The 13,810-nt window shown below is 40.6% G+C and overlaps 1 protein-coding gene across 1 annotated transcript; it reads right to left on the bottom strand.

Moving 5' to 3' along the window:
* Positions 1–500: 500 nt before the first annotated feature.
* On the bottom strand, positions 501–13,667 carry gucy2g (guanylate cyclase 2g). The gene is made up of 22 exons (XM_030078357.1): positions 13,308–13,667; positions 12,763–13,111; positions 10,251–10,375; positions 8,879–9,061; positions 8,630–8,774; positions 8,105–8,240; positions 7,850–7,953; positions 7,438–7,604; positions 7,087–7,224; positions 6,799–6,882; positions 6,395–6,499; positions 6,071–6,142; positions 5,603–5,771; positions 4,817–4,972; positions 3,896–4,073; positions 2,782–2,922; positions 2,434–2,626; positions 1,972–2,146; positions 1,740–1,838; positions 1,125–1,216; positions 913–1,014; positions 501–661 (listed from the first exon to the last, which is right to left on the bottom strand). The coding sequence occupies exons 1-22, from the start codon at positions 13,665–13,667 to the stop codon at positions 560–562; spliced, it is 3,375 nt and encodes a 1,124-aa protein (XP_029934217.1). The 3' UTR covers positions 501–559.
* Positions 13,668–13,810: the final 143 nt, after the last annotated feature.

Genomic DNA, 13,810 nt, shown 5'->3' with positions numbered 1-13,810 from the left:
GCTTTTGACTGAAGTTCTCAGCATGTCTCAATATTGTGGTCATCTGAGCCCTCAGGAGCACTTTCTGGTCTGAGGCAGCAGTGTTTTCAGTTTACTGTACAACGGTGTACAGGGGTGCACCATGTGCAGGAAGAATGCTTCAAAATGCTAGTGTTTTACCTATTGATTGGGTGCAAAAATTTTTTATACAGTACCATAAAATTATTATTTAGGCATGCACCATGGCGTGTCTAAATAATAGGTAATTGGTGCCTTTAAGAATTGGTGCCTTTAAGAATACATGAAATATTCAAAACCTGCACCATTAAAAGAACTTTTTCAGAACCTCATTGGGGTCTTTATTCTGATTTGCTTCTGATTTGACCAAAGAACCTGTGAAGGACATTAAACATGCTGAAAGCAATGGATTTTCCATTGTATCTGCATTTCTCCTCTTCACAACTAGAGCAGACAAATACTTTTGCTCAATTTTGTGAGGCTTACAAAGATGTCCTCTCTTGATGTTTCCTGCCTGACAATCAGAAAATAACCAAATACGGTGAGAATATCCCATGGTTCTTTAGGTGTTCACTGTCGTCATCGGTGACACTTGAGTCATTTGAATTTTGGTCAGCGATTTCTGGACCTTTTTCTCGAGGTCTCTGGCCAGTATTGGTTTGACCTTGAGTGGAGATAACAGACATTGATTAAACATAGGTCAAAATAACATACTAATTATCCTCATTGAATAAAATACTATGCATCGCTCAGTGCTTCATACAGGTTGAGAGATTCAATTCTCTGTTTAAATACTGCACAACACCTAATTGGACCTGCTGAACTTGCATTATAAGTGCTTGACTTGGCTATAATAGCAAAAACTGTCTGTCATTACAGTCGCTGTGAAAGCTATTTTCTATATGCAAACTGTACCTCTGTCAGCTGTTTGAGAATCACAGCTGGAGGAGAGCTGGCAACAGGAGGGTTAAAGCCATCTTTGCTCAGCAGCCAATAGGTCTTCTGACTCCCTTTGCCCTGTTATGGTCATACACACAAGCTGGTTAAAAAAAAAAAAAAAAAAAAAAAAAAAAAAAAAGTGCAATGCCCATTTTATTGCAAAACAAACATGTTGACAATCAATTCACCTTTATTTCAATCTCCCCTCTTTCCTCCATCACAAACAATCCACTCTGGGTGAGAATGTCAGCAGTGCTCTGAGACACATGAATCTTCAGGGCTGTGCAAAATACACATGTTGAAGCAGTTACATCAATATGAAAAGAAAGGCAGACATGAGGGTTACCTTGATGTTTGTTAGGTACATAACTGCAATCCTGTGAAACCCATAAGCACAGGGGTGTTTTTTTTATTTTAAAATAAATAAAGTAGAGAAAAATGTGCTAACTCACTGTTTATAGGTTTATAATGTTTAACGTTAACCTAGGTTAAAGTTTCCCATAATGTGACAGGTGAAGAAAATGCAATATTGCAGTTGAAAATGTCAAGGCATTTCATTTAGTACAGTTATTCTATTCTTGTAAATAATCACCAAAAAACACATCAGCACATGTATTGAGGCATTGGTGTTCTGTTTGTGCGTGGACAATCTTGTGAATGTTATATACATTATTTCTTTGAGTTCTGAAATAAAGATTTGTTGACAATCGAACAATGTTCAGCTCTTTTATTTTTGATATTGAGTGAGAAAACTAAATACACCTAATCCAGATGTTATAAAGATGTTATTTACGTTCACTCACGTAAGCTGTTACTCTCCATTCGAGAGGCCATGTTCACCGTATCGCCAAAGAGACAGTAGCGAGGCATAGTGGTGCCCACCACTCCAGCAACCACTGGACCTACGATTATAAAGGTGCACCATACTGTCTGGATGCAAGTGTTCAGATTCTCAAATGACAAAAATTCTGTGTACAAAACATACATGTCATACAGTGTTGAATCCATTCCAAATGCCTTTCATCCCTTGTTTACCTGAGTGTATCCCGATGCGAAGTGCTAGACTGTCATTGGGCATATGATGGATTTTGAAGACCTTGATTGCCCACAGGAAATGCAGAGCCATTGTGGCAATCTCCAAAGCATGCTTGGTGCCATTACTAATCGGTAAACCGCTGGCTACCATGTACGCATCTCCAATTGTTTCCACCTGGAATAACAACCGAATGGTTTAGTTCCATTATAGACTGGGCTGGCACAACATGTGATAGCATAACACAACATGGGAAAAGTGCACTGTACAGTAACTAAAACTTATTTTCTGAAAAATTAAGGTATAGCAATAGGCAATCCTCAACGCAACGATGCATCAGTGTATCATTTGCTGTAAAATATATCCTCAACTTTTCTATTTTCCTAAAGAACTAATGAGTTTTGCAATCAGCTCCCAAATGCATAACGGTGATGAAAAGACGAAGGATGCTGCATGTGGCATACTTTGTAGACGTCGTACAACTTGATGATGTCATCAAAAAGGCTGTAGAGGTCGTTGAGGAGGGTTATCACCTCCATGGCAGAGCTGACAGAACACATAGCGGTGAAGCCCACGATGTCAGAGAAGAAGACGGTCACCATGTCGTAGCCACGAGGCTCCACTGACTTCCCCGCCATCAGCTGATCTGCGATGTACCTATGGCCAATCAAACAAAAGCATTGTCAAAATAAGGGTGGCAGAGTATTATCGCTTACTATTTAATGGAAACCCATCCAGCTAGGGCGCTATACCAATCATAGCACAATGTAAGCCGCGAAGAACTGATGCTTGCATGCCATTAGATTTGTTACCTTGGCAACATGCTGGAGAGAAGCTTGTCTGCACGCGCCTTCTCGACTGTGAGCTGATTGGTCCTTTCTTCCACTACATCCTCCAAATGATTTGCATATTTCTCCAACTTTTCCATCATATTGTCCAGTATATTTGCATGACTACAGTACAAAAGAAATACTGGTTAGGACATTCATATTTGAATATAATAAAAGACCCCAAGTCTGTGTGAGGGTCATGTTTAGCTGATAAAAAGAGTGCTGTACCTGACTCAAGACTTCCAGAGTCAACTCAATACAATGAATCGCCTCATCAACAGTCTAAGAGATTTCATTTAACATTATGTTATGTGAAAATTAGTGCAGAACAATTGGTTTAGGGTGAAAAATCTGGGCGCTAATGCCATTTGCTCAAATAGAAACCTCTATTCATTCACTTGTCGGCCATTGTTATATTAATAAAGAAACCTTTGAGCTACACAGTGACTTAATATCAGTCAGCTCTCACACTCTCATTGGCTCTCTGTCCACCTGACGTCGAACCGATGAATGATTAGATAGTGCTGATGTTGCCCCTACATTGTTTTTTCATCGTCCCAAAGTCTAACAGATATATCTGTCTCTGATGTCTTCCATACATCATCCCAATGTAGTCTGGAAATCATTTTAACGTTGGGCCTCTGTAGTAAAACTTTGATGGAATGCCTACATCGGGCCCACGTAAGCAAGATGTTTTTTCCAACCTTTCACGTGATTTATGAGCTACAGCTTACATCGGGCCGGCTGATGTTTGCTATCTGGGATAGTGAATTTCCCCCCTTAAATCCAGAGTCGGAAATGCAAATTTCACATAATCTCATCCACACTAAAAATAACATGATAACTAATCAGTATGGATTGCTAGTTTTCAAATACAGCTGCAGCCATCATCTCACTTTTAACATGAAGTCAGCTTGCTCAAATCAAACTCAAATTCAAAAACCTTAGGTGTCCTATTGACATATTAAGGCTCATGATCTTTCTCACATATCCGTAGTACATTGTACATATCCTTCATTATGTGTCTACTATCTAATGAAGCAGAAAAGGCATGTAATAATGAAAGAAATTAAAAAAAAAAAAAAAAAAAACTGACCTCTCTGGACTGGTCTCCTTCAGCCTGCTCCGTATAGATCCAAATGGTGGCCGGTGGTCTGGGTTTTCGCTCCAGCAGGCCCTCAGTAACGTGTTGATGGTCTCATCACAAAGCTGGTCAGACAGTGACGGTCGGAGGGGCTCCCCCTTCGGAGGGTTCTGCAGCTGCTTGACAATGTCTGGAGAAAGCATAGAAATAAGCACAAAGTTATATTTGCATATTTTTATTTACAAAGCCATACTTGGTATATTTCCCTCATGTTTATGTAACCCTCTGACACTGACCTCCACCAGATGGCTTCTTTACCTGCTTCCAGGAGTTTGCACTGAGCTAGGTAAAAAAAAGCCTCCTTCATTGCTCCCTGGACTTGGAATAATCTTCAGAGTTTGCTACAGCTCAACAATCTGATCCCCTTGGAAGATTTTAAGCCATGTTTAAAGTCCACATAACAGAGGAATGCAACTGATTTATTCGAGCTCTTTTTCTTATATGTGCTTGTTGTCTGTAATGCCTCTCTATTGGGTTTTATCCTATTACACTGTAAATGATGTGCTACTTTGGCCAGCTCTCCCTAGGAAGAGGGATCTCAAGAGACTTCCTGGTTAAACAGGTTAAATAAATTTAAAAAAATAAGAGTTAAAGGAAACATAAATCGTTCAGACTTTATAAGGCTCAGCAAGAAGTTCCCAGGCTCCTTATTCCTAGTCTTCTTTTTGAGTGCAATTTGAGTTTCCTTCCTCAGTCGAAAACACATGCAGGTCAGATAAGCTTGAGACTAGGTGTGGCCCGTACGTATGGATCTGAGTGTTAACAACTGTGACTGTCCCGGCCCTGTGGCATCCTTTTCTCAGTGCCAGCTGGCATAAGCTCCACCCCCCATGATGACCCCATGACGACACATGAGTATGGCATCATGCTAACCTTTTGGCTCCAGGTTGACGTCATGGTATGGGCCACCATCAGAGCTGCAGATGAGTTCCCACAAGATGATGGCAAAGCTGTAGACATCGCCCTTGGGTGTCCCACAGAACGGGGGACTGAACTGTCGTAAAAGCTCTGGAGCAGTCCAGTACAATTCTGCAACAGAAATCAAAAGCCCTGACTTGTCAGACTTTTGAGGTTTCTGTGTTTTAAATTCAGTTGGTACACTTTCTGTAAAACAGCTCAGTTACAATCAATCTCATTACCCATCAGCTGTCATGTGATCACAATTTAGCCTCTAGGGCCAAGGGCCAATACTATGGGTTTTCTGGTTTTGGCTGCTGGCTGCTTGCTTCCATTCTGTTGTTGACTTCCATTTGTGTTGCTTTTATTACAGATGTTGAATGTTTCTCGACACAATAGACAAACATCAATACTTTTTGTCGGTGTTTTGGGTTAAGACAACACACCCTGCTCCCCACGTAGACTGTTTCCCTTCATGAAACCACTCAGACAATAGGCCCTGTAGGCCCTTTGCTATAGATTCTATGTCTACCTATCTATCTACATATTTTTATTTATTTATATAGTATTTGTATTTTATTTGCATATAATGTATTTGTATATCCATAGAATCTGTATCTGTTTATTGAAATTAAGTTAGTATAGACTCTAAAGCAGCTGAAATATATGAGTCCTCCCCAATGCTGTGGTAAATGACATACATATCAGGATTTAAAAGATAACAAAACAACTTTTCTTCAGTTGTTGAAACCACCCACTGACCTTCAGATTTGAGATTTTCTTCTGCGATGAGCCTGTTTTTCGTCCCATATTTGAACTCCCACAGTCCAAAACCAGACAGTTTAACCTGGAGTCGGCTATCCACGAGACATGTGCTGGGCTTCAGGTTCCCGTGGGACTTCATACTACTCTTGTGAATGAACTCCATTCCCTGGAGATTGAAGGAAGAGGTTTAAGCCATGAGTAGGCTCAAAATGCAATGTGTTTTAGAGATACTGCTATGTAAATATCAAAATATCAGCCCCACAGTCTGTCTGTGTCTGTTTAAAGGATCAGAAATTTGTTTTTGCTTCACATCTGGCAGTCTGCTAAACATACTATTTCAGAATTGACCTTTGCTCTAATAAGATTTGACAAACAGTTTGTAAGATGTAATTGGTAAATAAAGTATATTTCCAGTCACGACATCACAGAAAAAAATGAACATATTGCATCAATGAACCAACTTACATTGACAATGTCATAAGCAAAAGACAATTTAAACATCCAGTCCAGCTCAATATCTGAAGACCTCAGAATATCCTGCAGAAAACACAATAGCAAAACATGAAATAACATTATAAAGTTGAAGTTCAAATCTCATCATCATAATCATTATGCATCTATTTTGCACAGGTATAGCAAGATTTTCCCATTTTCCAAATACATCTTAATGTGGGTGGAGCAAAGCTAAGTGCAGCAAAGAGCAGCAGGCATTTTAAAGTGGGAGTTGTGTAATTTTACAGTATGAAAAACATTACATGGAACACAAGCAGTGCAGTGTGAGATACTGACCTTTAGACTTCCTTTCTTGCAGTATTGCAGGACCAAACACACATTTGGGGGCTCAAAGCACACTCCAAAGAACTGCACCAAGTTCTCGTGCTTCATCTCTTTCATCTGTCTTAAAGATTAAGATGGTTAGGCACACACTACTATATAATTCCACGGGTAATGAAACCCTTTGCTAATCCTCAGAAACAAGTTGTGAACAATTTTGATGTGATACTCTATGAATCATGAGCAAAGGGACTACATGGTTTGGTTTGCAAACACCATACACGTGCCTTAATTCTAGTTAAAATCACCATAAATCAGTTTGACATTTAAATTTATCAGGGGAAGGAAAACAAGACATCAAAAGATGAATGAAGGAAACAGAAATTACGTTGAGTTTGGAAGAACAAAAGGAACTTTACCGCATTTAACTCTGCGACTACAGAGGGTTTCTGGATGTTACTGATATGCTTGTTACCCATGTGTCTGATGGCCACATGATTTCCCTGCCACAAATTAGAGACTGCATTAGAAGCTGGTATTCTGTGACATGTTAACAAACTCTGAGCAAAGTCAAAGATGAACATTTCCATCAAAGATCATTTTGTTGACCTGTTCTAACCATCAGCAGACTTCAGGGTTTTTACTTGTTTAGCTGCCAACACTATAGAAAAAAAAAACAATTCAAATACTTTTAATTAAATGTGCACCTGGAACAGGCCTATAGTGGAGTAGACATGCTCTTTGCCGGCATTGTCCTTCAGGCCAAAGCTGTTACAGGAGATGATGGACTGGGAGCCACTCCCGCTCTTGCTGGTGGTGGTGCTCAGAGATGCAGCCCGTGCTGCCTGAAGATGACACATATACACACACACAGCAAACAAGAAGATGAACACAAATCCAGGCAAGCAAAAATGCACACATACACACAACTATACACCCATGCCCTGTATTCCCTAAATTTGACAGAGCAGTGCATACATGAGTGCACATGTGCACTCTTTGTATATCTCTAGCTGTGAGAGTGCTTTGGATGTGACCTCCACCCTGAGGGTCCATACTGAGGGCTCTTTGATGATCGTGATGTCGCTGTAGTTGATGAGCCACCAGCAGGAGTCATCGAGCCTGTTCTGAAGCCGTAGTTTCTGCAGAGTGAGGATCCAAATGCACAAGACGGCTAGCACACCAATGACTGGGAAGGTCACCAGCAAGATCACCAGGGCAATATCTGTGTCAAATTAGTCAATATAATATGAGGGTTTTTAACCTGGCCTGCATATTGACCTAAAACATTTGTTTAAACATGCAAATCCATGTTTTCTAAACGTTGCTATTGATGGTATACTTTAGAAGCAGTGATACAAAAACACTCTCCATTAAAAAAGAAAAAGTAAAATTAGCATCAAGTTACTACTGGGGTAAAGAACATTAGCTTTCTTTTTTCAGTTTTATTGTAAATGCTGCTTCATTTACCATTGAGTAGCCATTCACAGAGTTCATTGTTGAATCCGCATTCTGGGTTATCAGATGGAGGTTTTCCTTTGGGCCACACCACAGATGCAAACCTAGACGTTGGCCTAAAATGGGATTGTGTGATTGCAATTTCATATGAGAGCATTTTAACGAAAATTAGATGCAAAACTTAATGATTAATTAATTTTTCTGATTCAAAAATTTCCCAGTGATAGTGATGTGTTGTTGCTGTGTTGCTGATTTTGTGATTGTTACCGGACAGTTTTGGTCTGACTGTCAAAATTGAGGATGGGCATAAACTTCGTGGTATCTTCAGTATGTTGTAGGTCGTAAATGGCGTAGTCTAAGTTTCTCTCCCCCTCATCATCAAAGTGGACTAGTCCAGAGGCACCTGCAACAACAGGCTATTGATGCATAGATTGTCTCTGAAAATGGTACTGAAAATGGTGCTGAATATTTTTTATAAGTGCACAAGCACTTTATTCTGTAGGTGCTGGGTGGAGGGGTGTGATGGGATGCATGACCAGAGTAAGTGAAATTTCATTGACTTAAAAAACTTTCCTAATCACTGCCTGGAGAAATATATAATTAAACAAATTAATCAACACACAGAGTGCAGCTCTTACAGAGAACCTCCAAAATACTTAAAATCCTCATACTCTCTGGTTGTACAAGAGTGCATGTACACCTATCCTTTTATGTAGGTGAGCAATTGCTTGATTGCTTTGCGTATTTTGATGCTGAGTCCCACAATATGTTTGTGATCAAACAGGTAGTTACCATAAAATCGGATGTTGTTTTTATTTTTCAGTTGGAGCAGGAGATAGCGTCCATCAAGAGGGTCTTTGCCATCTTTGAGGACCTCCTTCAGCCCCATGGCATAAAGAAGCACTGCATCGTGCAGATAGGCAGCATAGGGGCTAACCTGAAATTGCACAATAAAGAACACAGCATAGGTAATTCATTTAGTTGGGCAGAAAGACTGTAATGTTCAAAATCATGATCCATGCTCCTATTGAAGGTGTTTACCTCTCTTATAGATGTCAGGTTGCTCTGAAACGGGTTGCCTTTCAGCCTTTCAAAAACTTGCTCAAAGAAGTCATAATACTCATAACCTTCATAGGACTTCTGGCCAATGACAAAGGCCATGTCAAAGGCTCTTATGGCAGCCTGGTTTACCTTGTCATTAAAGGCATATTTCCACAGGTTATCCTGTTCAAGAAAAGGGTAATTAAAAAGAAATAGTTGAAAATTCAAAGACTCAAGTCATATGACTAAAATAATGTGTCTAACTATGAACCCTAACTGTCAGCTGCCAGATTTAAACAGGCAAGCATGTTAAGTTTAAAGACAATAAGGGAAGATAGAAACAAGTGGTAGATTTTCCAAGTTTGAAACACAGTTATGGTTTATCACAACTGATTGCTCTAGGAACTAAAAGGTTTCTTCAGTCCGTTGTTGTCTGCATTTCCACCGCAGTTTAAAGATGTGAAGATTAGGCAAATTAGCCCACTGAGGTATGAAATGGCAGTGGCTGTTCTACATGTTATTTTTTACAGTTGTGAAGCATCAGCTTATTTATCTTATGTTAACCCTGTTTGTTGACAGGTTACATCAGCCTCCGACACTTTTTACACTTTTTTTTTTCTCCTGAGTGTCTGCTCTGTTTTCTGTTGACTTTCTTTGTCCATAGTGTGTTTTATAAACTTGTCCAAATAATGCAATGAAAGTCCTGGGTTCTTTCACCCATGATTGGAGCAAACAGCCACAATAGAAAGAGAGGGAGGATAGAGCAGTGGTGGTTGAGTGAGCTAGACAGAGAACGAAGAGAGGCAGTGGAACTAGTGAGAAGAAATGTTTTTCAAAGATTTTCAATCACCACAACCACAAGGGGTTCTTTATCATATAGTCATAGCTGTGCACAAAAATGTTTAGGTAGATAAGCCCAGTAGTTTCTGAGATTAGCTGCAGACACACACACACACACACACACCAAACAAATTATCTCCTCCGGGCTACGTTTGGCAGAGATAAATATGGATTCTGTCTGCATTTCCTGCAATGCTGTCATGCTCCCTTGGGAGAAGTCAGCACCTAATGGCGTTCACAAAAAAACTCAAACAAATTTGTGTCTTATCATTTCCAAATGTGCAACTTAAGTTTGCCTATTCTTAAGGGCTTGGTTGAAAAGCAGACTGCCAGTGGCTAAAGGTAGAAACACCTGAAGGGCACTGCGCTCTAGTTAACTTAATGGGACAACAATGATTTGAAGTTAACTGAGCTGAGTTGTAAGTGTTAATTTCATAAACCCATGATAATTAAATGACTTGGCAACTTTCAAAATGGGAATGCACGATGCACAAACCACACTGCAGGATATGGCCTCAGCTGTCTTACTCACCACTTTGCCACTGACCTCAAAATGTTGCAGGAGGAAAAACACATACTCTCCATTCATCAATCCCAGTTTCTCAGCTTCCAGCAACAGAGCCATGGAGTCCTCAGTATTTGTCAGCACCACAATCACTTGATGGGGGGACAGGGGGTGGAGAGACAAAGTAGTGACACATATTATGAATCCTGGCATGTTGTGTGTGCACACCAAAAGGGTTTTCATCATCTATATCTATTGATCCCTGACTAACTTTGACATGAATGCCTCTTGGACTAAGGGAAGAGTTCCTGTAGATTAGTTATGTCATTTAAGCCCCTTCTCCTCTCCTGATTGGCTGTATTGATCTTGAAGTCATATTGACATATTTGATCTCAAAATTGCATTTACATGAGTGAACATGAAAAGTAGCTACTGGCTGCTCAAAATGTTGCAGGAAGTTGCGAGATGGCAAAATATGCTAATTTCCCTATCAGTATAAAATTGACTGTGTTTCATTGTGCCCTGGTCCACAAATTTGAACAGAATTTACGTTGTTTCTCATCCATATCCACCAGTCTCAAATTCAAATTAACATGAGTGAGTGATTTGTCAGACTTGGGGGAGATCTTCCTATTGATGGGTGATGTCATTTTAGACCTTTCCCCTTGCTTGATTGGTTTTAGTTTGATCATCTCTATCTACTGATCCCCAAGTCACCCTGAGATGTGTATTTTTTTTTTTATATCCGTACATCCCAAGATCACAATGACATAAGCAACAGAGTTTTGTGTGTAGAAATTCCCTGCCCTTGTCTTAAATAATAATAATAATAATATCATGGGGTTTATTTTGTACATTCATTAAAATGCAAAAATCAAGGGATTGCAAACCAAAATGCTTGAGTTTATTCATTCATTCATTCATTTTCCAAGCCGCTTATCCTAATGAGAGTCGCAGGGTGGTGGAGCCTATCCCAGCACTCATTGGGCGAAAGGCAGGGAAACACCCTGGACAGATTGGCAATCCATTGCAGGGCAGACACACTGACAGATACGGTCTGGGGCAGTTTAGTATCTCCAGTACACCTGACTGACATATCATTGGACTGTAGGAGGAAACCACAGCCAGGGAAAACATGCAATCTCCACACAGAAAGGACCCTGGCAATTTTGGAATCAAATCCAGGACCTACCCCAACTCACAGTTTGAGAGGGCCCATGGGAAGGTGGCCACCCATCAGGCTGGACCTGCAGCACCTGCTGGACCAAGTCAGTCCAGCAGGTGCTCACCTATGAGCTTCCCTTCAAGGGATGCCTGATGGGGCCCCAGTCTCCCTAATCAGGGCAACGTGCCTGTTTGGGCTGTGAAACTATTCATGAGGCCCTCTGAGTTGCTCTTAGTCTGGCCCTTCATCTGAGACCACCTTGCCCAGGGTGACCCAACCAGGAGCTAAATGATGTGGACAACAAGGGAGCTGAGCCTGAAGGTAACGCTCACTTTACTGGGTGAACTATGTTCCAACTGTTCCAATGGTCATGAGCTCTGGGTAATGACTGTAACAATGAGATTATGGACACAAGTGACTGAAATGAGTTTCCTTCACACTTATGGATAGCGTGATGAGCTCAGACACCTGATTAGAGTACAGAGTAAAGCTGCTGCTCCTCCACATTGAAAAGAGCCAGTTGAAGTGGTTTGGGCATCTGATTAGGAGGTCCTCTACGCCTCCCTGTGGAGGTGTTCCAGGCACTTCCAGCTGGGAGCTTACCTCAGGCCCCCACAGGAGGAGCTGGCAGATGTGGCTGGGGAAATGGATGTGTGGGCTGCCATCTGCCTGCAAACTCCATGACCTCGGATAAGTAGTGGAAAATGGACCGATGGATAAATGTACAAAATAAACTCCAAACCTCCCCCTTTAATGATTGAGTGACTCTTTTGTTTTCTACATTTCTTTTGGCTCTGACACCAAACTGTAGTATTAAGACCACAGCATCTCACCTACACAATAGCACTTACCCTGAAGTAATCTACACCCTAAATGCTTCCCTGGTTGTATAAATTTGTATAAACTCCTTGAGCACAAGCACTTTAACTTGTCACTTTAAGGGCTTGGGGCATATGGTTGTGTTAGTTGAAATATTGCGATTAATTGTTACAGTATGTTTTGTTAAATGTATTGTATGGTTGTATCTTTATTGTTGTGATCTCTGGGCACACTGAAACAAATTCCAACTGTCAACTGCAAATTTGATGTGCCAATAAATAATTGAATTTTGGTGATATCATTTGATGACCTGCCTAACTTTAATTGTCTAAATCTATTGATCCTTAAGTACCATGGATAATAACTGTGATTATTCCAGTATGCAGGACTTCACTAGTGGATGCTGATTAAAAAAAATATTAGTTTGCAATTACATGACAGGAGCAAGACATATTGTTTTAAGTAACAAGTAAGACTCAGGCTTTTTGGTTTCATAGAGGCAAATAGGTCATGTTTTATCACATGCTTGTTAAACTGTGGATAAACTTTTCTTACCTCTGGCAACTGTCGAGATGTACTTAACATTTCGATGAATGAGATGATGATTGCTGGTGTCAAACTTGATGGCTGCAGTTACTGTGAATTTAGCTTTCAGAGGATCCTCAACAGTTTTCCATAAATCATCAACCTTGTCCCAAGTGTTTGAATCAAGCCCCCCTCCAATCATAGCTACTTGACTCCATCCAAAGAATTCCAGGGTCTTAACCAGGACTTCTGAGATTCTTTTAAGTGGAGGCACAACTTTGATGTATGAATCATAAATAAAACTGTTGTCCATTTTGGAGGATTGCCCTACAAAGCCAAACATGGGGATTTTCCAAGTGGATGCAATGAGACCTGTGACCTGCACACCAAGAAATGATGTTAACCAGAAAAAGTCATTTGTTTGAAAAGAAACCAGCAACTGCTCAGGAACAGTAACATCATGTGCATTTATACAGATTTTCATATCATATCACATTCCATAATGCATTATCACATTATATCATAAAGTGTCATTGAGTGTCACATCACATCCTGTCATCAAAATAAAAGCGTACCTCTGCTCCTTCAGGGCAGGCTGGACCGAAGAGTGCAGATACGTTTTGTTTCCACACCTGGTTAATGAACCCTCCTAAGGAAGCCTTAGGATCACAGTCTGAATCTGTATAGGAAAAATCCAAACTGTAGTTTCCCAGAAAAGAGGGATTGGAGTTTACTTTCTCCACAGCTATCTGCATGGCTGAGCCCAGACGGAGGGCGCTGAAGGGCAGAGACAAGTTCCAGGGAGCTTGGAAGCCGATGAGTATCTTTTGGGAGTGAGTCCCATTGGTGCCGATGCTGAGGACAGGAGCAGCAGTCAGCACGAGTAGCACTAATACCTGGCTAATATCAAAAGAAGAAAATACAGCACAGGACATTGCTCTCATCCTACTAGTAGCCTGACAAGAAAGATATGGTTTGCCCTCATGTCACAGGGCTTAAATCCCCAACTCCCCTGATGATGCTGGACCTTTTTAAAGGGTTAGGGAAGGGAATATGGGAATATCTGAGAGAAAGTGGG

The sequence above is a fragment of the Myripristis murdjan genome, chromosome 19 (genome assembly GCF_902150065.1).
Source record: "Myripristis murdjan chromosome 19, fMyrMur1.1, whole genome shotgun sequence".
Taxonomy (NCBI): domain Eukaryota; kingdom Metazoa; phylum Chordata; class Actinopteri; order Holocentriformes; family Holocentridae; genus Myripristis; species Myripristis murdjan.
Note: the sequence above shows the minus strand (reverse complement) of the source record. Positions and strands in the feature narration are given on the sequence as shown.

Bases quoted from the DNA above. Each gene is read 5' to 3' on its own strand.
- gucy2g (XM_030078357.1), bottom strand. From the start codon at position 13,667: ATGTCCTGTGCTGTATTTTCTTCTTTTGATATTAGCCAGGTATTAGTG. The intron at 5,772-6,070 runs GTAAGTTGGTTC...TTCAATCTCCAG, and splicing joins TTGCTTATGACATTGTCAAT to GGAATGGAGTTCATTCACAA. The intron at 1,015-1,124 runs GTGAATTGATTG...TGACCATAACAG, and splicing joins GAGGGGAGATTGAAATAAAG to GGCAAAGGGAGTCAGAAGAC.